The sequence below is a fragment of the Hippocampus comes genome, unplaced genomic scaffold, assembly GCF_001891065.2.
Source record: "Hippocampus comes isolate QL1 unplaced genomic scaffold, H_comes_QL1_v1.1 scaffold319, whole genome shotgun sequence".
Classification (NCBI taxonomy): Eukaryota; Metazoa; Chordata; class Actinopteri; order Syngnathiformes; family Syngnathidae; genus Hippocampus; species Hippocampus comes.
Genome location: NW_017806090.1, coordinates 753,406 through 780,945, shown reverse-complemented (window position 1 = coordinate 780,945; position 27,540 = coordinate 753,406). Strand labels below are relative to the sequence as shown.

Below are 27,540 nucleotides of genomic sequence, written 5' to 3'. Positions count from 1 at the left end.
ATAACAATTAGGAAACAGGGCGCTTATTGTGTTGAAGGTGCAAGGGGGTAAATTGTACCCCCCCCCACCCCCCAAATAAAATAAAATAAAATACTTCCTTGAGATATGTGACCACGCTTCGGAACTCAAAACGATCAAATCTAAAATCACCTTTCTCCATTAAAATATGTGGAGATATCAATCCGTTCTGCAAAATAACATAATTAAATGTGACATCAAGACAAAACGTTTGTGCATCATGGTTTAATGTTGAAATTCAAGTTATTGTGCTGCTCCTTCTGGTGGGCTCTCTTTGGGCACCAGGAGGCAGAATAATAATGTCTTGACGGCACACACGAGGAAGAATAGTTTTAAAACTTCTATAAGTGACTCAGTAAGACAGTAATATTCATAAGTTTTCATACAGGATAAATAATACAGTGGGAGTGGTATTAAATAACTTGAAGACTCTTTTTTTTTGTTGAACTGTTCACCATTTGCACCAACGTGCTGTTTAGTGGAGTTATAATCAGACAACACTCGTTTTGTGCTCACAACGAAGCAAAAAACCCTCAGCGTGACAATTCCTCTCTTGAAAAAAAATTCATAAGTCGGTTTTGAGAGGGCTGTCCTGTCTCACTACCCCTCCACCCCTCCCAAAGTGAAAATGAAGTTTGCTACCTGTCATGAACACAGCAAACCAAATGGTGTCACCATTAAGTGGACACTTTTATGCCCGGATGACTGTTTGAACAGCTCTCTCTGGATAAGATATAATATATGCCCACTCGCACACTCCTACCACTCATTTATCTCTCTTCCCTCCAGCTCCTTCTCCCCCTCTCAAGTCTAGCTGCGGATGTCACAATGTCAAATTATCTCTCCACCTCAGGGCAGGCCGAGGAGGCCAAGGGAGAAATGTCTCTTCTTGAACTTCCTCCGAGCTCGTTGCATGCATATTTTTCAGGAACGCTGTGGAAAAGACTCGAGTCTTGAGCTACTTTTACACTAAAACCAATTCGTCTAAAGCCTAATTCATTTTATAAATTAAAAGTAAATCATTCATTCTGACTGTGAAATCTAAATTCTAAAATGATTTCATATAAATATGAATATATAATACTTCCATAATCATTTAATAAGTGATGAAAAACATTACCGGTACATTCAAAAATGTTTATTTCCATGATATTGGTTTTATTTATCTACAATTAATTATTCAACCAATTATTCAGTGACATCAATGAATGTGAAATAATTATATAAAGTGGACAGATTTTAAATGACCAACTTAAACAGAAAAAAAACCCTGCTAAATTAATACAACAAATTTTAAAGGACTCTTGATTATGGAAATGCTTGGTGGGCCAGATCCAAGAACGGAACGGACCGTGTGTGTCCCGCAGGCCGTATTTGAATGGTAAATGGGCTCTCACTTGGCTAGCGCTTTTCTACCTTTGAGGTGCTCCAAGCGCTTTAACACTGTCTCCTCATTTACCTTCTAAAGACGCAGCATCAGGAGGAACTAGTGTTTCAGTATCTTGCTAAAGTACACTTCACAATGGTCACAAGGTCTGAGGATCAAGCCCACAATTTTCGGGTTGTCGCCCCCTTAGACCATCCGTGCTTTCTTTTATTTATCAAACTAATGTTGTGAAGCAATGAAAGTTTGCAGGGAGACAGACGAATAAATGAACGACCATAACTTTGTGACTGTGATTGTGAAAATAGGTGTAGGTCAATGTTAATCATTGTTGACGGGGGTAGACAGGCATGATAAACATCCCAAAAAATACAAATGCAAACTGTAATCATACTGGGAAAGCGTATAACAACAGCAGTTATACAATTGTTGACAAAAATAATAGGAAACAAAAGAAACATTGAATATTTGAATCATAATATTATCATAAGGTTGAATATTGAATAATTATTCTCAGGTCTCTGTTTAGGCCCACCCCTGCTTTAGACAATGTCCCACCGTAAACAGCTTGGCCTTACCCCTAGTAGCATTTCTGTTGTGCCGTGCCAGCCTGTTTGGGGGCTGCAGCTGGTAGGTGGTGAGTGGCTGGTTTCTCCAGGCCTCCAGTTGCCCTGATGGACCTACAGAGGGAGTGCAGAAAGAGGTTAAATCAGACCTAAAAAAAGCAGGGAACCGCAACCTCACTTCTGGGAAGTATGAAAGCACGGCTCTGGTTGCCACCATGAGTTATACTCGACGAAGACCTGGCCGGCGTTGGGGCGGGATGACAGGATGACATGCCCATCAAAGGGTTGGACTACTGTTGGAGCGGAGCTGCAGGGTCACGTCAACCCGGACCGCACGAAACCCAGACAACGACGACACGAGACTTGTCCTTTTCCGCAAACGAAGCTCAATAAGAAGCGACAGAGTCTGGCTTCTGCTGTGTGTTACGGCTCGTTAGCGCACGCGAGCTGGAAAGGTGCTCTGCTCTCAAAGCGCAGCCCAAGGAACAAACAGGACCATCAAACCAAGCAACATTTCGATTTTTTTTCTTCTTGTTAGGAAATGCCGTCAGGGGCATTTAGTGTTAAAGGAGACACATTATGCAATTTTTTCCACAACACAAGTCAAAATAGACCAAGGATCAAGAATTACAGCATACTTTCTGTTACACTCCTTTTATAACACAAAAGAAATCAGACAGTTCGGAATGGCCTCGCCTGTCTCAAGCTTACAATACCCTGCTCATATATTCCACTTGTCAGAGCAATAAGCAAATGCATACTTAATACAAATTTTAAATGTTACATACCTGCGCTTTTCTGCTTGGACTTCATCTTCTGGGCTCTCCTAAGCATCAGCTCAGCCGTGTGCCTGTTAGTGAAGCCCCTACAGGCATAACATTACCATAAAGAGCATTACGTGTGATGTTAAATGTAATATGGAACCGTGAATAATGTAATGCTTCAGGATTTTAAGTTCAAATAGAAGGGGACCGAGAATGCAACCATGTGGGACTCCACATCGGGAAGATTCACTTAATAAACTTATGGGAAGAAATTCATTTTTTGTAAGATTTCTTGAGCAAATTTTTGCAAGAAAAAAAATACAGCTTTATTTTCTTTTGGGAAAATTATGACATATACAAAAATTGCCTTTTTAAAAAAAATAAAATGTTATTTATGTTTTTTTCCTAAAAACAAACTGCTTTATCATCGTAACATTTTTTTTCAATGTGCTCCTATTCCTGCTTCTTCATCGTCGTGAGACAATTTACCATTCCTCCAGAATTCTTTCTGATCTCTCGGAGAAGTCGCTTGCCATAGAAGTTGAAGAAGACATTTTCCTAAAATGAAAAAAAAATATTTTCTATGATTTTCAAAACTACATAAATTTCTCATTCACAATTCCAGAGATGATGGTCAGAAGTCATGAGCGGTCATGTCAACTACTCCGTTCGCTTCTGGTGTTAGCATTGCTAGTGGCTAGTTCGGAGTTACCTGTCTTACCTATTGGAGCTCTGGGGTGAAACCCTCTTCTCCTCACATTCTTTGACCTCCCAAGCTTGCGTAAGCCTCTGTTTGGGCAGAGGTGGTAGAACCAACTGGAAATGTTCCGGATAGATGCCTGGGAGCTAGAATGCAAACAATACTTACTAGGATCGACCGTAAAAGCAGCTGGGCCGTTTCAGCCTGACCCAAACGGCCCACATGATGTACAGCGCGAGCAAGCTGGCCAGCCAAAGAAAAGATCCAATGGGAGGTAAATGAAGGCAGAGAAAACACAGCAATGTGAAAAATGACATCAGGCCTCAAGAAAAAAAAAAGCCAGCATGTTTTTCCAGAGAACGCATTTAAAGATCAATCAGCGACAGATGGAAAGGAATGCACTGAGGGGGGCGATAACAGCCATGACAAAGGGACAGCGAATAACTTCTCTGGGGAAGAAATCCAAGAGTACCAGACCTTTATGAGGGGTACAATGTTTATGCGGAGGAGAAGGGCTTTCATTTGTTTTTAATAATATTCAGTTAACATTGGATGACAATATATGTATATAGTATGTATATTTAATGATTTCGCGCAGGGGTGTCAAACTCATATTTGTCGTGGGCCACTTTGGTGTTACGTCTTCCCTCGGGGGGCCATTACGACATTGAAACCGGATAAATGTTTAATCATCACATCGTATTATTACTTGTACACAACAAATCAAATTGATGGATTGATTACTAGTTTTGAAATCAGTCAATTGTTTGTTTGTTGTTTGTTCAATTATTGTCCAAGTGAGTGTAAACAGGGTACAACAATTATTGCAAAATCTCATTTCTCATTTATTACACATGACAATTTGACATTTCGGTTCAGATTTGAGCAAGGACCATGGAATTGACACACATGATTTGCTTTCGCGGGCCACATAAAATGACGTGGCGGGCCGGAACTGGCCCCCGGGCCTTGAGTTTGACACCTGTGATTTAGCGGATTTAAAAAATTGATGGATTTATGGATTACATTTTTTTTGTTGAATTTCATCACCTTTTTTTGTGATGTCACGTGTGCCCTTAATTTATCAAAGGAAATGACATGCCCTATCTGTCAGCCATATCTATCAGTTCAACCTTACCGGCTGCTTGGACGCTGAGTAACATCTGGCAGGAGCATCCTCACATAAAGTCCAGCCTTGCTCCAGTGTTGTCTTTTGATATAGACAAAAAAATATATAAATAAAGTTACCGGTACTCATAAAAGTATTTTTGGACAGGAAAAGAGCAAGGTTCACGTTTTCATTTTTGATTTATTGCAAATGACTATGCCGACGAACGCATAGCTCCATTAATTAGTCAGATAGTCGACTATAGTGTCCAAGAATAATTCCGAATTAAATCATCACAAAACAAGTTCAGCAATTACAGCTTTTTTTTTTCCTTTTACAGACATTGTACTTCCTGGTTCTTTGTTAAGACATGTACAAAGCTCACTGGCTTGAATAAAAAACATTTAGCAAAGTAACTTGCCACACAGTTTATATTTAAATCTACATTCTATGACATAAAATTACCTTTTGATTAAGCACATCACTGTTTTATAATCACAATGTTTACCATGAAGCAGATAAAAAAAAAAAGTGAGCCTGTTGATTTTTGACAAATGACTTTGTAGATGGCTGTATACTTTATTGATCATTTATTAAATTATAAATGGAAAAGTTCAACTTGTAAGCCCATTTGACCCTTAAAGACCCCTTGTACTGTTTAAGGCACATATTGACCTTACGAGTTTCGCTAAAAGAAAAAAAAAACATACTTTGTGATTTTGGAGCACTTGTCAGTGGCCGCATTACCTTACTAAATAGTCAGATGATCTGGGATAGGGTCCATGAAGACTTCGTTGATTGAATAACTGTGGATGGCCACATAGCTATAGTAGCTCATCAAATGGTCTACTTTTGTGTCCAAGAGTAATTAAGGGTTTCAAAGGACTATGCAGATGGCCGTATAGTTTTAGTAATTAATCAGAGGGTCTCTGTAGCATCCAAGTATAATTCAGGGACTGAGATGACTATGTGGACAGCCACATAGCTTTATTAGCTCATCACATTGTCCAGGAATAATTTAAAGATTCAAATGAGTATACAGACAGCTGCATAGCTTTAGATTAGGTTTTGAGTGTTGGCTTTTTTTTTTTTTTTTTTTTGTTCTGTGATTGAACAATTTTTGGTGAGGGTGTGTCTTAGCAAAGGTGTACCTACACACCTCATCCATGACAAACTCCTCCACATCCACCAGCTCAAAAGCATCGTCGTCATCTTCCAGGGACGTGACGGCGGCAAGAGCAGCAGCCAACCTCCTCCTCAAGGTGAAGCCTCTCCATCGCGCCTGGATGCGGAAAACACACAAAACGCTTCATGAATCACAGTGCTAAAATACAACGCGCTATTCCATTCCAAAGACAAAACATGTTCGGCTCTATTTTTTTCTTTTTTTCTTTTTTTTCCCTGAACTCTGCATGACTTCAGATTGCTGCAAGACAAATGGAGCTCCAGTGTGCCTCTAAATCCTATGAGTCCCCGTGGGAATTGGAGGAAGAACAGGGGCGACTCCTACTACCACACTTCTTTGGAATTTGATAAATCACGACGCACCTTCCCCACACATGGACGCACAACTATTCTTGTGAGATTCCAACTTTTTCTCTGAAAACTATATTTCCTTTAAAAAATAATCCAACTTTATTCTCATAAGAAAGTATCTTTTTATTCTAAAATAGTCATAAGATTTTATGATAGAAAAAAATATTTCTTCTCACATTAAAATGTTATCTGGAAAAAAAAGATGACTTTATAAAGATTTTATCTTATTCTTGTGAAAATACAGCTACTAATTACAGTACACCCGCCCACCCCACAAACACACACACGTACACAAACACACCTCCAATCGTCCATACCTCAAAGGATTGTGTGCTGGATAATAAATCTGCAGGAAGTGTTGAATTGCACACTTTTTCCAAAAAAAAAAAGACCCGTGGAGGATTAGCGCAACAAGGCTACACGGCACGTGTGAGGCCCACAAAATAGTCGACCGGTGAAGAACCTTACATTAGTTTACAAGAATTCCCAAATGGGGACACGCACGCCACATTAAAAGTGAAATAGTGATCTCGAATACTTTAACCAAAATTCATTTTCATGTGTTTTCACCATCACATTATGCCTTGGGGTGGGCGGGTGTCGGAGAACGGGTGCATCAACTCAATCAGGGTGTTTGGTGGGGGTCGGGGAGGGGTTGTCTAAAAACATTTGGGAAAGATTGCTCTGGAGTGGCCAACGATTTTACCTGGATGAGAGTCGCCGCATGGTGCTGGGCAATAATGCTCTTCTGCACAGCGGACTCAGGGTTCCCTTCATATGAGGCGTATCCTCCTCCGACTTCTGATGCAACGGAGTTGCTGATGGCAAACAGAGAAAATGAGAAAACAAATTCCGCTAAAACAAAACCAAAAAAAAGGCAAGAATAGTAATAAATTCATCTTAAAACAAACAAACTTGGGTATTTGTCTTTGCTTGACTATCATGATGCTAGCAGGCCACCTGCTGGTTCACAACAACAAAAATGACAGGACTGGATATCATTTTTTTATTTACTCTTCCATTCGGACTAAAACAGCAGAAAAGCGGATACATGAATCTCATTACAATGGTACCTTGACGTATGACTTTTCCAAATTATGAGCTGTCGCTCTTTCAATTTTACAAAATCTGAGTTATAAACTCAGTCCCAGATGAATTAAACACTTCAGTCAAGGTACAGCGGTACAAAAAAATCAGGTAGAGAGTTGTTTGTGGGGTTTTTTTTCTCTCAATATGCGAGATGGTAATTTCCTATGAGATAATGCCGACGGGACTTAAGTATTAGCATTTTTAGGCAGGAGAAATATTTTATCCAAAATGGTGTGTTTTATGTAGCGTTAGCACAATTTCCCTCACAAATTGCAATCAAAACAATGCCTTTCCATGTTGGTGGAACGAACAAATGTGAGTGAATTACCTTTGAGGGTCCCAGTCTTGATGGTGTGACACCATTTGCACACTGCTCCTTGTTCCCTCCACTGCAGATGTGTGAACATCACAAAATGGCGTCGCACACCCCGTGCCGGAGGCGGCAGGTGAAACCTCGTCAAGACTATCCTGCAAGGTTGTCCAGCTGGCGGATGTTGGGCCGACGTGGGCACGTTCTAGGGAGCGTCGTTGCTCCTTGGCCAGATGCAAAGCTTCCATCAGGTGTCCGCAGGAAAGTTTGATGGCGTCCAGTGGTCGCGAAACCTTGCTGTCAACAAAGAATATTTTACACAGCATGAAGAAAAGCCAATAAGAATGTACATCAGTAGTTATTATATATTTTCATGGGACAACACTGACGTGATGACACTTTGGTATCATGTACAGTAGCCAATATACAGATTGTATGTTGTTATGACGTTTGGCTTGTCCCAGCTGGGGTCGCCACCGCAGGTCTGCTGCAAGATTTGTTTAACACAGTTTTTACGCCTTCCAAAATCACCCGTTTTCCTCACTCACGTTCAAATAATTGTGAATGTATTGTCCCCTCAAAATCACTCAACCATTAAAGTCCAAACCGCAGGTAGCAAAAGTAAGCAGACTCCGGCAAGAAATTCTCTAAAATGGGCAGGGGTCACCAACTTTTGTAAAACGGAGAGCTATTTCTTGAGTTCTGATGAATGGGATGAGCCAGCAGCTTGAGACACACCTCTGAAATAACTCATTTGTTCAAACTATTTGGGGATATACATTAACTCATAGTCACTGTATGGCATGTCTGTACGAATTATACGGGGTGGGGTCATGCACACAAAATTGAACTGTGAACTGCATTCGTTTTTGTTTGTGTGTTTCTAATATTTCCAAATTTACACCGACGCAGGTGTGATTTAAAAAAGAATAGCATCACTAAAAAAATTTGAGGCATCTCACCAGAGGACTATTTTTAGAACAGGCCCGCAGGTTATGCATGTGGTCTTTGGACGGGGGCTGCCTGTTGCCCATGGGCACTACGTTGGCAACCCCTCGTCAACAGCGTATTACAACTGATGTACAAATTACATAATTTCCGTTGGAACGGAAACCCCGTTGTAAACCTAAGACCTCTTTTCCTCATAATAGTTGTGAGTAACATCAGCCCCCACACCCTTTTATCGTGGACCTGCAAGAGAGGGTATGTGGGTCTCCAAACAGCATATAGTGACTCTTTCATTGAAGGGATTTTAGTGGCTACAAAGGAACCCCAATGAAAACTTAATGAATCTATTAGCAGCGTGTCTCTGATTCCCGCTTTCTGTCCTCTGGCCTGGGGGGCTTTTCTAGGGTAGCAAGCCAGTAACCTGTAGACCACGTCCCTCTCTACAAAGACCTGCCTCTTCCCCTCACAGTGGGATAAAGAGGGAGAGGAGTCTGGAGGTCCAAAGGGAAGCGACCCCGGTAACCCTCCTTCTTTTACCTGCTGGTTCACTCCGGGGTCACTCTGAGAATCTAAACCACTGTCCCACTCAAGATTAACACAGAAGATCGCTATAGAGTCTCAATAGGCAACTATTGAAAAATCCAGAGGTGTACTGTACTGTACAGTCGAACCTGAATAGTGCTCCCTGGAATGTAAGAAAAAGACCCCAACAGCAGTTTCACTGATTGACACGAAATCGGTGGACATGTTTATCATAACAGGAAGTACGAAAAAGTCTCAAGGACCCATGTCTGACATTCAACAGGAAGTTGTCTATTTAGGTTTGAAGCAGCCATTTTGGGACAAATTCCCAGGCTGTTACTTTGATGAACTTTTACTGGGGAATTTGCCCAAATGAGCATCAATTGGAAGCACGGATACGAGACAGATGGGATTTAACTCGGATTTTTTTTTCCTGCATCTAATGTCAACAGACCATGGGGCTCAAAGCTTGACCATAAGTTGGAGGACTTTCAGACAGTTGGGGGGGAAAAAATGAGCACCAGTTTCACCGATCAGTGAAACTGACACCAGTTTCACCGATCAGTAGCAAACTGGGGAGACATGTCTGGCAAAACAGGACAAAACAAAAATGTCTCAAAGAACAATGCCCAAAACTGAACAGGAAGGTGAAGCCAATTCAGCAGCATTTCAGTGCTTGTACTTTGGCAAACCCGTACAAAGGTATTCACCCAAGTGAGCCTCACAAGGAAGCAAGTATTCCTCATCAATGATAATTTGGGTGGGGCATGGTGTCAAAGTTTGATCGACATTTCAAGAACACGCAATTAAAAAGGAAATAAAATAAAAATAGCCCTCAACATCAATTTCCCGAATCAACACGAAATATCGCTGGACGTGTCTATCTTAACCCTTTCAGGGATTCAGATTACGACAGTGGACAGCTTGTCATTTTATCAGGTTACAGGGTGCATGAAAGGGTGAAAGGGTCATGTAGAAAAACTATCACAAACCCAATTTTGATAGGAAGTCGTCCATTGTGACTTGACGCAGCCACTTTTTAGGCAAATTCTGGGATTCGTACAATGACGAATTCCAAATATGGAATTCGCCCAAATAAACCGCATTTGGAAGCAGGCATATTAGACAAATAGGCCATGGCTTTTAGTTTTGTCTGCAGCATTTCTTATGGGTGGAGCATGCCATTTAAGTTGGACCATTGAGGTTTTTTTGTAGAGTTAAAAAAAAAAAAAAAAAAAAAGCGCTGCTGACACCAGTACACAGACAAATGCAAAATTTGATGGACATGTCTGTCATATAACAGGACAGATTCAAAAGAATTCAACAGGAAGTCTGCTATTTTGTCTTTAAGCAGCAATTTAGGGTCAATTCCAGGGAATCTATTTTTCACAACAACAGCCTCTTTGAGAACCTTCCGCCTTCTAGTTGTACACGTCTTCACTATTATTTTTTAGTATCCATCCAACATATTGGACCACTTTGCAGCAGTCTTATGTTCACTGACTTTTAAAAGTAAAAGTGATATTGTCTACAAGCGCTCTTTCATCCTGCTTCCTGTAGGGAAAAGTTGTGAAACTGTACCCCCGCCGGACCCCATGGTTCCTCCACCTTTACTATACGGGCGTGTGGTCAAAGCGCTCAACCTCGTCTAAGCCTTGCAGTGACACCGGGTCGGGCCAGGGGTTAAATGGCGGCGCTGTTCCCTGCAAAGACCACAAACTGGCACATTGTCCAATGGCCAGAGGGGGGTAGAGGGCAGGCTGTGAGCGGAGAGCCACGCTACCGGCGCTCCCTCAAGCCATCGCAGTCCTCAGTGTGACCTTTGGGGAGTCATCGATGCCACTTTTCATCTTTTGTGCTTCGTAATTTGGATGGGTCACTGAGACGAGTGGAAAGTTGACCGCCGTTTTTGAAAGCCTTGGTGGTCCGCGAAGCACCGCGGGCCGGCGACGTGGAAGGCCTTGTGAAAATAGATGAACGTTGTCTTAAGGCTCGCTACACCCTGTGCATCAGACATAACAAGAAGGTAGCTCCGCATTCCTGGCCGGCTCGAGGGTCACTTAAGACGAGGCTAAAAAGATATGGTGTCTTTTGTACCACCCAGTTTGTTTGTCGCTTGCTGCGCTGCTTGATTACCTGGTGAAACAAGCTACAAAATGATCACTTTAAGGTTTCTGAGCACTAATAATTGCAAAAAAGGCCTCCAAATGTTGTACTCCATGGCGACAAGGGGCAGTAAACTACCAGGAAGTAAAGGGTAGAATCTCAGTTAACTCAGGATGGAACATTGTAGCGACATTTTACCATCATTAAAATATCCCACATGCAGTGATTATTATTGCTATATTAGGGGGGAAGCATCTATGATTCTTTCATCACATCTACAGTATCCAAAAAAGGGAAAGTTGGAGAAAAACTTGGTTGATTAAGGCAAAACTGACGAATGGCTCCATTCTTGACATTGTTGTCTTTGTCCTTCCGAAAATTACTTAAGACGTAAAATGTAAGCATTCGTTTCCCACTTTACAGCGAGTCATCAAAATATTGCTGCAATGCTTCTCACCCGCACACAATCCCAAAAACTAAAATGTTTCCCAACTGAGTGTCGTCCATCTGTCTAGTATACGTTACTTCAAACTTCAAATCTGGAAACAACTGGACACAATATCAAGGAGTTAATCATTGAAAGACCTCTTCGAACTAAAATAGCGCCCATATCGTGTCTTTTCAGGCACCTGCATTGACATCCAAATTACTTACCTGAGCTGCTCTGTGTGCTGCCGCTGTAAATCGTTCATCTGATGAAGTTGCGTCCGGATCAAGCTGAGAACACCCGAGCCAGAGTCTATCTGCCTAGCAACAGCCGAGCGCGTCCGGAGGATGTCTGTATCTGTCCCATCGATTGTCCTCAGACTGGAAACCTCTGCCTGTAGAGTGCATCTGTCAACAAGATAAAACTTGGCTGTAAGATAGAAGTCAAGACAGTTTCAAGTAATTAAATTTGGTAACATGTCCGTTCCTCTTAGAGTGCTTTTGGTATGTTTTCTCGATAATGGTCATCTAGTAATTCTGCATTTGTAAAAAAAAAAAAAAAAAAAAAAAAAAAGCCTAACAAGTGTTGTTAGTTAAGTAGCAGGGTCTTGTAAGGGTAAGGGACCTGCTGAGTGGCAGAGTCTGTGAGTGAGGGGTGTTGAAATGGCGGCCCGAGGCTAAGGATGTCCGTGCAGAAGAATCCCAACTATCTGCCAGAGAAACAGACGTTTCCGAGCCATCCAAATGTGGGAATATGCGGGGCTGGAAACTCTGCGGGACGCTGGGGAACGTCAATAATAATAAAAGGGTTTTTTTTTTAAAAATACCCTTGGGCAACAAGGCTGTTGTTTTTTGAAACACGATGAACAACATAGATGTTCAAAATGGACTCTCAGAGCAACATGTGACAGGCCGCCAAACATGAAATGGGTTCAGGGCCGTTTTTTGGTGTGGATATTTCAGTCCCATGTTCACCAAAGATGAACCTTTCAGAAAACTTGATATATTTATAAAACAGCAACTCCTTCAGTTAGGATCTTCCATTCATCCATCCATCCATTTTCCGATCCGCTTTTTCCTCACAAGGGTCGCGGGGCATGCTGGGGCCTATCCCAGCCGTCTTTGGGGAGTAGGCGGGGGACACCCTGAACCTCTTGCTAGCCAATCGCAGGGCACACAGAGACGATCAACCATCCGCCCTCACACTCACACCAAGGGACAATTTGGAGTGTTCAATCAGCCTGCCATGCATGTTTTTGGAACGTGGGAGGAAAACAGAATACCCGGAGAAAACCCACGCAGGCACGTGGAGAACATGCAAACTCCATACAGGAAGGCCGGAGGTGGAATCGAACCCGGTTCCTCTACACCGTGAGGTCAACGCACTAACCACTCAACCACCGGGCTACTCAGTTATGATCTTTAAATCTTCAAAGGTTTTGGAAACACTTCTGACTGATTAAAATCAGTGTGCCCAAACTTTTGAATTTGTTCTGCATACTACTCAGCCAATTCTGTCAACTTTCTTCAAATTTTCAAGGATTATTCCTTGCGTTCAACCGAAGAAAAAAAACATACAGGTTTTGAACATCAGTGAACAAAATGGGGGTGGCACGGTGGTCAACTGGTTAGCACATTCAATTCCTGTGTGGAGTTTGCATGTTCTCCACGTGCCTGTGTGGCTTTTCTCTGGGTACTCCGGATCAGAAAATGGATCCTCTCAGGGTGTGCATCAACATTGGCGGGATAGTGAAGGTGGTGCATGGGTTAAAGACGTTCGGAGAAAGCTGATTTATGTTCTACAATATTAAATTAAAACAAGAAATAAGTCATTTTCTAAGTTGGCACTTGTAGGTGGTCAGGCATGTTTTTTTGTTGCATTAAATGTTCGCATGATTAAACATGATGCTTTAAACAGACTTTTTTAAGGATGTGTGCAGGGGATAGGCGGTGCGCCTCGAAGGCGGTCTTAACATTTTTGGTAAAGGCTGCTTTTAGTTCAACAACATTAAACACAGGACTTTTTTTTTTCAGAACTTCCTCGGTGCTGTTGATTGACAGCTTGATGTCGTCTGCCACGGTCTGACTGTGTTTTTGTCTCGCTGACACAGATCGGGATTCTGTTGCACGCCTGCGGGCATGATGTCTGGCACTCTTCAAACGTAGTACCAAATCTAAATAAATAAAACCCTGTCCGACCTCATATGAGCTCACGGAGGTGGGGAGTGCGCGACTCCCTGCAAAAAATCTCATCCTCATTATTTCTTGTCGTTTCAAAATTGAGAAAAAAAAAAACTGGACAAATATGAAAAGGGATTTCCTTTCGTCAAGGGAAATTTGTGGTTAGAATCTGGATAAAAATATACAACAATTAAAAAAATGATTACCGTGCAATATTTGATTTGGATGAAGAAACAATTTGTTGAACTGACATTTTTGAGGACAAGTCAAGGGGAACCATTTCATTTTTGGTGAGGGCAGACTAGTGCAGACTAGGGTAGCAAGCACATCGTAATAAAATAGCAATGTCTTACCACCACTAAAATTCCTGATATCACAATACAGCAAATATGTGATATACATTAAGGAGAAAAAAAAGGCAGGGACTTTGCTTGCACACACCTAACAAATATGTCAAGTTTTTGGGGGCACGGGAAAAATGAACCATTACAAAAATGCAGATAAAAATTCCACTGAACTTCGCAGGTTATTCGGGTTTAACCCTTTCATGCACCCTGTAACCTGATAACATGATAAGCCGTCCACTGTAGTCAGCGCTGTCTCTGAAAGGGTTAAGTCACAAATTTGGGTTTGTAACTTGTGATATATCGCAATGTTTTGCCTACAATAATAATAATGTTACATTGCAGGTGATTATGTTATGACTATATAACAAATAATAATGGTAGCGCCCATCTGTTTGCCATTCTCCATGAACCAGGAAGTAGCTTGCTTGCTAAAAAAAAACAATGACAAATAAAAAAACTGATACTTTTTTTCTTTCATTTCCCAGGAGGTCTGCGCTTTCCTGAGTTGTTCGCCTGCCGAGTTAGCGTAGCATTGTCAAAACAACACATCTGAGACTTTCGCACACTACTGAATATCATCCACATCCTCCCTCTTACCATATTTCACACAGCAAGGACTTTCCTCCAGAAAGCCGGCTCTTAAGGTGGAAGCTAAATTTATCGGGATCAGTGTTTTCCTCTGCGGTGATGAGATTCCCAATGCTTGTCACTGTTTTCGCTGGCTCTGGATGAAAGACAGGCGAGTGGAAATACAAAGTGTAAATTCCACTTTTAGGCATCGGAGGAGGTCACTTTCAGTTCATCGCAAGGGGAAAAGCTGACTTTTTAGCTTTCCATATTTTAGAGAAAAATGAAAATTTTAATTGTTTGAACAATGAAGTCTACCTAGTAAAAAAATCACAAAAATGTAAATATTTTGATATTGGCTAAAACTGTGTCAGGTCAGCTGTATGTATGTGTACGTGCCAATGTAAGTTACCTAGTAAAAAAATCACAAAAATGTAAATATTTTAATATTGGCTAAAACTGTGTCAGCTGTATGTATGTGTACGTGCCAATGTAAGAGATAAATTGTGACAGTTGATTGTGTTTCTTTTTAAACATTGAGGCTGAAAGGCAGGTCAAAGGGGCAGGCAAAGCGTTGCCAGCCTTGTGCAGGCCAAAATGAGAGGAGGCGGGGAGAACGTTTCTGCTTGGGTAAACATTTTAGAAAAAGAAGAACAACTTATTTGCCACTTAGCAATGCAATTTTGAGGCTTCTGAATGATCTAATGACTTACTTGGAGCCAGTCACAAGAAGGAGTCATGCCAAATCACCTGACAAAACTCCATTCAAATCTGCATTTCTGTGTGTATGTCATTTCAGCGCAACAAAGACAATTGGCTCTGGCCTCTCCCACAGCGATTTTCCAGGTGTGCGATCCCAAACTTTAAATGTAATATTACACAGGATGGGCACATAGAGTACATCCATTTTCCACACACGGAAAGTTAAATCAAATAAAACATGGCTTTTATGCAGCTACTGGCTCACCCAAACTTCTAGGAGCGATCAATTTCTTTTCTGTAACTCAGAAATAAGTTTGTTTGCCTCTTCCACTGACACTTGCAAACCTCATTTTGCGCTTGCTGTGTTCCATGGTGAAAACAATCAGAGCGACGGAATCTGAAGTGCATCAAACCCTCAAGCAATCTGCAATCTATTAGCAAGAAAACGTAATTTAGCACCTACTGTTTGGGATCTCAGCAAATAAGGTCCATGGTCTTCAATTTGGCAACAGTAATTAACCACGCGCTTCATCACAAGGCCCTAGCTCCATCCCAGGTGTCATGGTAACAAAAGCTGTCCTTGGCATTTGTATGAGACTGAAGCAATGGGACTGTGATATAATTAATGTTAAGTGTTCCGTAATTCTTTAATCCGGTGTTGATTTTGACGGAAGAATGTCAGTGACATTTTATTGAGACACCAGGGAACTGTTTTAATCAATGGAAAACATTGCATAACATGCCTCCTTTGAGACACTAAGGGGTCGGAATCCTTGAGCAAAGTTTGCTTGCTCTTTTTGCTCGAGTTTGCTCTTAGAGACAAAAAAAAAAAAAAATCCGTAACGCAATTACACCAAAGCCAAGCATTAATGGCTTTTTTGGAAGGTAGTCCAAGTTTACTCTAACTTCTTTTAGACCTGCTGCCATTACAGAATGGTTTGTGAATCCGTTTTTGGTCACCAAGACAGTCCCAGAGAAGCCTTCTGTGCATATTTACCACATAAACTCATAGAAAATTTGAGAGGGCAATTCCTGCAGCAATTGCACTTCAATGGTGCAGAGGTGACTTAGAACCGAAACGGCAAAGTATTAAGTGAAGTAAAATGTACAATGTGAGGGTTGTAAAATGTAAAAATACTGAATTATAGTACTAATATAATGAAAATAGTTAAAATGAGTGCGATAAAGGGAGATTTAACGTGTTGTATCCATGTACTATTTCTAAAAATAACTGCGCATGTGCTGATATGCTAACCGTCAGTAAAATATGGCAAAACAGTAACCCGAATCTAACCTGAATGAGTTGAACATTCTGAAGTTGGAATCGTCGAAATCGGTGGAGAAATGTGGAATGAGGAGGAAAATGTCAAATAAAGGTAACATGTAAAAATTATACAAATAGAAGTTTTTAAAATGTGAAAAATAGCTCACAAGATGAGCATTTTGAAGTTGGAATGGTTTTAATCAGATTAGATATATGGAAGGATTAGGTACAGAAATTCTACATTGATTTGGGAATTTTGTCTCGGGAAATGTGGGATACTAAAAAAAGTGGGAATTTGAAGAATGTGAAAAATAGCTTAGTAGGCAGAATATGGTGAATATTTGGAAGTGGAAATGGTTTTATTAATAATTGAATAAGCACAGAACTATGGAAGGATGAGTTAAATATGGAAATTGCTGTTCTGCATTTACACAATGCAATTTTTTTTTCCCGAGCTCTATGGGTGTCCGCGTACGAGTACAGCACTAATGCCGGAAAGTACATGCGAATGAAGGAATGTTGAGGTTATTTGAGAGACTGGAATGATTCGGGGGGATCAGGAAAGTCACAGCATGTTCCACAGAACATCGGTGGCGGCAAGCTCTGGACTTCCAGCTGGAATGTCGCTCGATACTTCATTGATCCCAAAGGGAAATTCTAAGAAATTCCAGGAATGTGCTGCTTTGACAAATCACCCTGAGCAGTCCGCAGGAGATTTTTCACTGCGCGTCAATTTTTTTTTTCGCAGTCTTCTCACCTCCAGCCGCTCTCCCGCTGGAGAGGATTCCCAGCAAGGTGTACCTCATCCAAGGAACAGCAACCTTCCAGGCTGCGGCACACGTCCTGCACATCTTAGGAGACAATTTTTGCTCATTAGGCGGGAAGTATTGGTTTTGATGTTTGCAATTTAAAGCTTAATTACCTGACAGACAGTTGAAACGCAGGTCCAGGTTCGCTAACGATACGGCAACAGACATGTCAGGCAGGTGCGTGAGCCTTGAACGCGCAAAGAAGCACATTTTAAGAACAATTAAGTACACAATCTCATGAGGCGCAAACCCCCCACCCTCTGTTTTCAGTTTTGATTGACTCTGTCAGTCAAGAGCTATTCATTCCATGTTTATTATTGCGCTTGTAGTTTACAGTGTACTACATCACACTGCGAGCTGTTCTTTACATTTTGGTTACATTATGTGGCTTTGCGAGAGAGTCAGAATATTAGAAACAGCTCTCGGTGTGATTCAAATACTTCTCAAGACATTTTCAAGCTTTAGACACGTACAGGATATATAACATTGCTGTATATACACATATCCAGATACTGTATACATGCAGTAAACATGTATACATATCACATTTGATAGATTGAGCTTTTAATATCCACTAGAGATAGGTGGAAGGATACCTATCACAAAATGTTTTGATTTTTTTTCTTCCCAGGAAAAAAAAAATCTACAGAAGTCTGCTGTAATTTATTTATTATAAAAAAAAATAATCATTTTAATGACAATAATTTGCATAATAAATGCAAAAACACCAATCGGTAGATTTTTGCTGTTTCAGGTGATTTAGAAAAAAAAAAGCAGAAAAAAAACAACTGAAAAGATTAAAACATTTCACAAAACTTTTAAAAATGCCATGATACAAATCCTTCATATTGTTCAATTAATCAATCGAAAATTTGCATAATTAGCTTTGCAATGGTAGTATTTTTGTTTCAGTTCTCACTGGAGTGCATAACTAACGCTACGGCCCGAAAATGAATATGTTTGGATTATTCTCCATCACAGTTTGGATTACCTGTTGTGCGCCAGCGTAAGCGTATGCAACTGCGGCAGCCACGAGGCACTGAAAAGGTGGCGCAGGGAGGCCAGGCTGTTGTCGTCCAAGTGCAGCTCCCCGAGGAGGACGTGGTCTTGCAGAACGGGCGGCTGGAGTGGAGAAACACATCCCAGTTGTCACTTAACGACATGCACCCTCGGTGGGGGGGGTTACAACAATGTTAGCGGGCTGCTGCTAAGTGGGGTCCATCCATCAATGTCAGACGGTCCAGCCGGGCAGAAAAGCAGCGTTTTATGAAGTGATTAGACTACTAATATGTTCTTGTGTTTGGCTTGGAATGACACTACAGCCCAGTTATTGTTTTAAAAGTTTGATTTTGATACTTTCTCAAATCCTGCGTCATTGTAAAATGACATCATAAACAAATTATTTGACTGTTTCTTCTCTATACAAAGTCTCATTAAATAAACGTATATATTGACAAAATGTTTATTTGAACTAATTTATTCATTTTTAAGTTAAATTGCAATCAGCAAAGAAATCATCAATTTTTAATGTTTTTTTTTTTACACATTAATTTATTCTAATTCGTACAACAGGAAATTGTCATATTTAAAACATTAATTTATTTTAATTTGTACAACAGGAAATTGTCATATTTAAAAAATTATGTTGGTGGCTTTTTCAACTTGTTTTCTCATTGTTGAAAGTCAATGTGTGCCACCGACAAATTTACCTTTGTGATTTATTTTTAAATTGTAATAAATGTATTTGTGGTTCACAGTATTTTCAAATTCTGCTTTCACAATGTGTAAAAAATGCTAAAGTACATTTAATTTGAATAATTGTCAAAATTCTATATAAAAATATAAATTGTTTTAAATTTTCAAACCGTAATATTACCGTATGTAATACAAAATACAGTATATGACCTCGCTGAGGCTGTTGGAAGTCAGGTCCAACGTGCGGAGCAGAACATTGCTTTCCAGACCCTCCACAGTAGCCAGGTGGTTGTAGGAGCAGTCGAGGTGCAGCAGGGTGCAGACGTCCTTCAGCCCTTTTGTACTCACGAGCTGGTTGTGGTCCAGAGACAAGCGCTGGAGCTTCCTCAAAGAGTCGAGACCAGCTAGAAGATGAGAAGGACAACAATCGTGACACTCAATTATAATTTCACTCTCGAAAATGTTAACAGGAGTGGAATTTTGCTGCATGCTTTGAATGAGGGTAAGTTGCGGCATCTGTTGCTCTAATGTAAAATTAAACATTGACAGACAGTGGTCTAAGTTCATTGAAAATAAATGTGGGATTGAAAACATATTTTCAATGGGAATTTTTTTTTTTTTTTGCCACACCGTTTCGAGGGTGTGTTGGGATTCTTAGAACCTCACCTTAATACTCCTTGATATGTAATCTGTAGAAATGAGAAGAGATTATTTTGTCTGTTTTTCTTCCAATTAAAAAAGAAAAAATCTTGGCTTTCCAATGGTTAAAATGCAAAAAAAAAAAAAATAACAGGCTAAGCATAGTGGTATTGTAAAACGTCTGTATTTTTCCTTCTGACAACCACAGGTGCACATTTAAGGGTCCAAAAGTAATTACTCAAATTACGTCATTTTCTCGTGGTGAGCAAAGCACAGGCATACTCATAGTCATGCTGCCCCCTCATGGAGAATTAGAGGCATTGCTAAGCAAAACCTTTGTAAACCATAAAAAACGGATTTGTGTTAGAACACCTGATCAAAATGTTGACAAAATAATTTTAGAACTGTTAAAGTTTGAAATTGTGTTCATCCTGAAAAAAAAACCCTTGTACACTTCATTTCGTATACTTGCACAATCCTGCAAGAGTGGCCTGCAACACTTCGCCCTTGTAAAGTTACAAATATTCAGTTTTCAAGTATTAAATTGACTTGAGTTCGATACAACTGTCGTTTGTTTATTGGTGATGAGGTTAAGGCATACAAATAATGGATTGAAGTTTGTGGAGCAGTGAAACGAGGGTAACTGTAAAATCTTTTCAATTTGGGTACTAATTGATATTAAGGATCAATTGACTAAAGATTGATGCTAACTATTTTCATTGTAAAATTGCTCTAAGTGATTACCAATGCGTGCAATGGAGTTGTGCGAAAGTTCAAGAATGTGCAGGTTCTCTGCGCCGCTTAAACCGTGAATGGACGTCAGTTTGTTGCAGCTCATCTTAAGAACTCTCAGGCCCGTCATATCCTCACAGTCCAATCTCGAGATCTGGTTTTCCTGCCGCAAAAAAAAAAATAATCATAAAATAAATCAAACTGTGATCTTTGCTTTGACAGTTCAAGATGGCCAACCCGAGCGCTCACCGGCACGTCGACGTAGCACAGATCCGCTAAACGTCTGATTCCTTCCAAGACCTTCAGCCCGCATCTTCTCATCGTCAGAGACTGGAGTCGCGTACACTGAGCCAGAGTGGATAAACTGCAGCCTGGCAAGTCCTCCAGAACCAAGATGGTTACCTGGAAGACATAAAACGGAGTCACCATTTCAGTCATTTTCCCTATTACATACTATTAGAAGTATCCTTGGATTCCTTGAGAGGCGCGATTCAAGTTTTCTGTCTTGAAAGGCAACGACACAGAATTGGTGGGACAAAGTGGGCGGGACAAAGCGGGCCAATGAATTTTGAAGCCCCCAAGGCACCAACACCAAAATTTGTTTTGTACTGCCTTTTGAGGTCGTAACACAGCTTCATTATTCCATTCAATGGCTTCTGTGTAAAAGGCAAAGGCGGAAAAATTAACTATAAAAAAAAAATATATAAAGCTTTTTTTTTTTTTTCCCTCCCCAATATGTACACGAAACTACAAATTTAAGTGTTGGTCTTGATGGAAACAGGACTTCAGTGGCATACCTCCTGCAGGGAGCCCCTGCCTGCATCCCGGAGCAGCGCGTTGGGACAAAGCGGAGGAAGGTCGTTGTCCTGGCCGGACCTCCTGGATTCTCTCCTGGACGCCAAAGAACTCGTGCGCCTGCTCCTGTTTTCCATTTCCGACCAGGGGACGCGTACTTCCATCCAAGAAAGTCTCCTCTGATCCATCAGCCGGGAGAGGCAGGATCGGCATGAGGAGTTGTGGTGAATGTCCTCGTGGAGATTCTCAGTGATGTTCTGATGAATGTTCGGATTGCTTGCGTCTCTTTGGTGTTGGTTTTTGGTCAAAGGTTCTTCGTTCTCGTCCTCCTGGTCTGTGCTCTCGTCGCTCTTTTTCGTGTTTCTTCTCTCCTCTTCCTCCCTCCTCCCGGTCATCTTCTCATCCTTCTGATTCATCCATTGCTGCTCACTTTTCTCCTCCTCCAGTAGTTTTTCATCTTCGCCCCTCCTCTCCTTCACCTCCGTATTCTCTTTCACTTTCCTCATGCCTGTGTCATCACTCTTCCTCCTCTCCTCTTCCTCTGGACATTTTGGTTGTAGCTCCTCACTTCTCTCCCCTTCCTCATTCTTCTTCCTCTTTTCGACTTCCTCAGTCCTTTGGTTTTCTTTCTGCCACCTCCATTGGTCATCTTCCTCGTTGGCCGTCATGCTGCCTTCTTCCTCCCTGGTTCTCGTCTCCTTGTCTTCTTTCCACTGCGTCTCTGCCTCGATGCTGCTCTTTTCCTGTCTCTCCATTCTGTTTTCCTCCTCCTCCGTTTTCATCTCCAGCTCTTTTCCCCTCTTTTCCCCTTCTGCACTTTCCGGGCTGCTCATTTCTGCTTCCTCCCTCTTCATCTTCACATCTACCTCCTCGATCTTTTTCCTCCTTTCTTCACAGTCAGTGGCCGCCCCCTCCATCTTATCCATTCTCTCTTCCCCTCGCCCCATCCTGTCACTCTCCTCTTCCTCTTCTATTCGCCTCCTCTCTCCCTTTTTCTCGCACTCTTGCCCCAAATCCTTTTTCACTTCCTCTGCTATCTTCTTTTCCATTTCCTCCTGCTTTCTCCTCATTTCCACTTCCACATCCTTCATCTTGCTGCTTGCTTCTTCTTCCATTTGTTCGCTCCTCTTTTTTCCTTCCTCCTCTTTCCTCTCCTTTGCTTTCTCTTCCTTCTTTCTTACAGCTTCTTTGTTCCTCTTTTCCTTTTCCTCGGTATTCTGGCTACTTTCTTTCATGGGCTCACCTCTCTTTTTCTTTTCGTCATCCTCAATTGCTCTCCCCTTTGTCTCCTCACGCCTGCTCTCCTCTTTCTCCACAAATCTCCTCAGCTTTCCCTCCTCCTCCTGTCGTTTGCTGACTGCCTTTTTGCTCGTCCCTTTTCCATCCTCTTCCTTTCCCATCACCTCTGGCTCCTGTTTCCTCTTTTCCCCTTCCTCCTCCCAGTTTGCTATCTCTTCTTTGACTGCCTTTTTGCTCGTCCCTTTTCCATCCTCTTTCTTTCCCATCACCTCCTCTTGCATTTGCATCACCTCTGCCTCCTGTTTCCTCTTTTCCCCTTCCTCCCCCCAGTTTGCTATCGCCTCTTCCACCTCCTTCCTCCTTTTTTCCACTTCTTTCTCCACTTTTCCCCTCCTGTCTGCCTGTTTCCTCTTGTCCTCTTCCATTTCCTTTTCTTCCTTCAGCTTCCTTTCTGCTTTTTTCCATCTCTCTTCTTCTTCCTTGTTCACCGTCGGTTCTTCCTGCAGCTGTTTGTGCCCCTCGTCGTCTCCATTGGTCCTTCTCTTTTCCTCTTCCTCTGTCTGTTTCCTGCGAGCTTCCACTTCCCCCCTTTTCACGTTCATTTCTTGTTCTTCCTCGACGTGCTTCCTCCTCTTGTCGTCTTCCTGCGAGCTCCGAGTCATTTCAACTTCTTCTTTCAGTTTACTTTGTGTTTCTTTCCTCCTGTTGACCTCTTCCTCTTTCTTCCTCCTCTCCTCTTCTTCCACTCTTTGCTTCCTATTTGCCTCTTTGCTCTTCTCGTTCTTTTCTTCCTCCTCCTTCAGTTTCCCCTGGACCATTTTCCACCTATCTTCATCTTGTCCCCTTTTCCTCTTCTCTTCCTCTTCTTTCTGTCGTCGGGCCAGGCGCCTCTGCTCCTCGTCCCTCTTTTTCACCTCCTCCTCCACTTGTCTCTTCATGTCATTGAGTAGCTCCTGTCGGATCGATACATTGCACATTTTCTTGCAAAATTTCAGACCCAAATAGTTAAAATAATGCTTTCAATTATTCACTTCGTAGATATTCTTGACAAGATCAACCTGTTGAAGCCGGAACTCCCGCTCAAGCTCCTCCCGAGCCTTTACCTCGGTCATATCAGCCTTCTTCTGACGCAGCTGCAAAACAAAAACACACTATTTTCTGCCTGGTTTTACCTCAGACTTTCTTTCACTGACCTTTCCCGCCGCCATCATTCTCTGAAGCTCCTTCTCAAACTCTTGCTCCTCTCGTCTCCTGCGCTCCATGTCCAGCTGCAGTTCACTCACACCCACGTCTAAAAAAAGGATGTGATGAAAAGACAACCCGCTTGGACTATGGCGCCGCCTTGTGACCTGTGACAGTACTTCTGCCCTTTACCATGGCGGTAGCAGGGCACCGTTGAAAACTCTTGTTCATCTGCATAACTGCCAGAGGAAGCGCTGGTGTCTTCATTTTGTTCATCAGACGTGTCAGCCTGCACCAGAGTAAACATACAGACACACTATACACAAGAAGAAACCTTATCCTGTATATTAATGAAAATTCATGAATGAACTCCAGTTTAGTCAGTATAATAACATATTTTGTAGTCTGGGTTGTTTTTTCTTCTGTGCACAGTGATGGTTTTGCGGGATAATAATTTATTGTGTGTTCATCTATTTATACCAGCGACATATACTGAGAAGCAGAATAATTCAATATCAGTGTATCGGCTTTGTGTTTAAGCTGAGTAAGTACATTTGTGAGTAAATTTAGATGAGCTCATCGTTATTTCAGTTTATATCATATAACTTACTTTTACATTTTGTTGTGTTCTGTTGGAGTTTCCAATTGTAAAATATGTGCCGTGATGAAGGTTGGGAAATACGAGATCGGATATCTGGACATAAACTGTGGGCTGCAAAGTGTCAGCAACGTATACTGATACATGAGTAACACCATGAGGTGTGATATCCTGTTAAAATAAGTCACAAGTACAGGTAAGACAAATTTAAACTTCTCAATATGTGTACTTGTCAACTTAAGCCAATTATATCTTGGTCATGAAATTAAAGACAGTTACCGTCTCATTTGTTGTCTTTGTGTCCTTGTCAACCATTACAAAATTTGCCTGTGCCGGTCGTTCATTACATTGTGATGCAGTCAGATCTGAGAACACACAAATACTCATTTATTATCATAAATGTGCATGTGTCAGTTACGGAAAACTAAGTAGAAATCATACATTCAAGGTCCTCCAGGATCAGCTTCTCACAAGCTGCCGCTCGCCTTCTGGAGGCCTCAAAGTAGCTGAGCAGTGATGCCGGGATCTCTTCAGAGGCCTGAAGTTACAAAAAGGATGTTAAGTTTATTGAAAAAGCCTCAATATATTCTCAGTATGTTGTTTTGGTGACCTTATTGGCAACAAGAGGGGTTCAAAATATTAGAAACACCTGCCAAGTGGTGTCAATCAAAACAAAGCATTGTTTATTTCGGCTAGATCCATATAACTGAACACATCAAACACAGGTTGAACTCACTCCTCTCCTTTCTTCCTCCATGGTACTTCCTATTTCCCTTCCTTCCATCCTTATTTCCTTACTTTCATACCATCTTTGTATCCCTCCTTCAATGCTACCCGACATCATGCTTTCCTTACTTACCATCCGACCTTTCTTCCCTCTTTCCTACAGTACCCGTGGTCATACATCCTCGTTTTCTTCCTTGCTTCTTTTTGTCCTCCCTTCTGCTCATTTCCCTTCTCCCATCCCTTATTTATAATATTTATGTTTCCTTCCTTCCATTCTTCATTCATCGCTCCCTACCTGACTCTCACCCCGTGCTTCATTCCTCTTTTCATTCTTTTCCTCCCTTCAATTTTTCTTGACTTCCCTCATCCGTCTTTACGTCATGCATCCTTTCCTCGCTTCCTTCTTTCCTTCCTTTCACAAATTCTTCTTCCCGCAAGTTCAGTTCAAACGTGTAGCATACTGACTTTTGCCTCAACTTTTATTTTCCATGATGTTAGCACCCCCATGAAACAGCTGCCTTCACAACTTTTTCGAGTGAACAAATAAACGTGGTTCAAAATACTTAAATGAACACCAACCTCCTCTTCATACTCTTCATCGGCGTCTTCCTCCTCCGTGTCGGAGGAGGTGAGGAGAACCTCCGACATATTGTGACGCTGATTGTCGACTTTTTTTCACCTGACTAGCACTCATTGAGTTGCCAAAAACATATTAAAAGTCGCGCCACAACCGGGAATATATGCTAAATTGTAACACTGGCCGTCCCGTCAGGTGAAATGGTATTGGCGCGCAATTTTACCTTCGTTAACAAACGTTTGGTCCAATTCCACGAGTTCTTGTTACCATAGCAACAGCGGCCGCTACGGAAAATTATAAAGGACAATTGACGTGAAAAGCAATTGGAACTTCATGAATTCCACCCGTCATCCCTCATAAAAAAAAAGGAATATTGTAATGTAACGTCAATATAGTTACAATCTAACTAAACCTATTTTAACATAGAAACTGAAGAATTTATGGAGCAGTAGAGGATAAATTAGTCACAAAACACACAGATACACGCACACAACAGGAAATTAATTTCTCTATTACCTTCAGGTAGGAGGGGAAATGTTCTTTATATCTACATCTATATCAATATACATATATTTGTTTTCTTTGACCATCTTCCATGCCACTGACGCATCCCGATAGGCATAACAATTAAACCTCTTCCACTAGATGGCAGACGGTACATGGCCTGGGACAGTATCCACTTTTTGTGACATTTTTTTGTTTGGTGGAGTGACAAGATTTTTTTTCCTTGCAAAATACGTGGCTTGGCTAAAAACATTGGTAGGGCACTAATACCTGGATTTACAAATTTTAACTCTCAAAATCATTTTAGTCTATTTAGTCCCTTTTGAGGTGTTTCTAGTGTAAAAACGGGCTAAAATGTCATATTTTTGCATTGATTGAAATCATATAGAAATATTACAGTAAACAAAACTACTACAACCAATTAACTAACATCATGAAACCAAGCTTTTGACAATTTGTTATGGCCTTTTGTCCTTCTACAATGGTGAATGGTGAGCTTGTGTGGTCATTGTGGTGGGCCGGATGCGGGTCAGCTTCTGTAGGTGAGAATCACAAGACAACAACAACAACAAAACAAAAATGGGACTGTGAACAATGTAGACCCTTTCCCTTGTTCCCCTCTCCCGCAGTGAATGTGCTGCACTCATGCTGACTTTGACTTTGAGGAGATTCCAACGGGCCCACACTGCTTTTCCCGTCCACATTCCCCCCTGGGGCCCTCCACAAGGAACCCAGTCTCCTTCCTTGGCCTTTCATACGGTGGGGAACGGCATGTTCATGGAAACTAAAACAACAGGAATATCATTTTTTTTCTTCAAGCCACGACATCAAACAGTCCTGCACCTGTTCATGGTCAGTAGTCTGAAAAATCATCTGCATTTAAAGTACAAACCCAATTCGGATGAAGTTGGGACTTTGTGTTAAACATCAATAAAAACTGTATCTGTAATCACTGTGTTATGGTTTCATTTCTATTTAACACAACGTCCCAACTTCATTGGAAGTGCGTTTGTACAACAATAAAAATCTTTGAAGATTTTGCTTCAGGTGGACTCCAACGAAGATCGATGTGAAGGATTTTGAGCTTTACAGACTTCTTTTAAAACACCGCTGCCATTACTGTGAACACAAGTGTATTTTAAATGTCCTCTCGCGTCGCAGCACAACTTCAGTAACGATCATGGCTTATGTTTGCTTAGCTCCGTGGAGCAAGTTGAATCAGTAAAAACGCCTCCCTCAGCAAGCCTTGTCTGCTCCAATTAGTTCTCGCTGGGCAAGGTGTACGCAGCTTTTGTCCGAGTGCAGGCCCTACAGACAGCGGCCAGACAACGACGAGCCACACATTTGCACAGCAGACTACACCCGGGTGGTGTTTGAATAGCTGTTGTACTACCCAAGTATTTTCTGTAGCCGTTAACCTAGCAGCTCTGACGTCAAAATTTGTGCCAACGATGTGTAGAAGTGTGTGTGTGGGGGGGGGTGTGTTGTATATATGTATATTTTGTT

General features: G+C 41.4%; 1 protein-coding gene across 1 annotated transcript in view; it reads right to left on the bottom strand.

Annotated features, from left to right (window-relative positions):
* The window catches only part of lrriq1 (leucine-rich repeats and IQ motif containing 1), a 33,723-nt gene extending 7,855 nt beyond the window's left edge, over positions 1-25,868 (bottom strand). Inside the window, exons 1-23 of the mRNA XM_019894726.1 lie at positions 25,533-25,868; positions 24,669-24,765; positions 24,507-24,592; positions 23,822-23,918; positions 23,641-23,738; positions 23,506-23,580; positions 22,675-23,400; positions 21,211-22,569; positions 20,663-20,815; positions 20,426-20,576; positions 19,253-19,446; positions 18,339-18,469; positions 17,461-17,534; positions 17,296-17,389; positions 11,706-11,885; positions 7,494-7,772; positions 6,783-6,894; positions 5,700-5,822; positions 4,571-4,642; positions 3,454-3,578; positions 3,222-3,290; positions 2,757-2,833; positions 1,981-2,082 (exon numbers count right to left, since the gene is read on the bottom strand). Coding sequence (XP_019750285.1) covers positions 1,981-2,082; positions 2,757-2,833; positions 3,222-3,290; positions 3,454-3,578; positions 4,571-4,642; positions 5,700-5,822; positions 6,783-6,894; positions 7,494-7,772; positions 11,706-11,885; positions 17,296-17,389; positions 17,461-17,534; positions 18,339-18,469; positions 19,253-19,446; positions 20,426-20,576; positions 20,663-20,815; positions 21,211-22,569; positions 22,675-23,400; positions 23,506-23,580; positions 23,641-23,738; positions 23,822-23,918; positions 24,507-24,592; positions 24,669-24,765; positions 25,533-25,601 — 4,543 coding nt within the window. The 5' untranslated portion in view covers positions 25,602-25,868. The remainder of the gene's footprint in view (positions 1-1,980; positions 2,083-2,756; positions 2,834-3,221; positions 3,291-3,453; positions 3,579-4,570; positions 4,643-5,699; positions 5,823-6,782; positions 6,895-7,493; positions 7,773-11,705; positions 11,886-17,295; positions 17,390-17,460; positions 17,535-18,338; positions 18,470-19,252; positions 19,447-20,425; positions 20,577-20,662; positions 20,816-21,210; positions 22,570-22,674; positions 23,401-23,505; positions 23,581-23,640; positions 23,739-23,821; positions 23,919-24,506; positions 24,593-24,668; positions 24,766-25,532) is intronic.
* Positions 25,869-27,540: the final 1,672 nt, after the last annotated feature.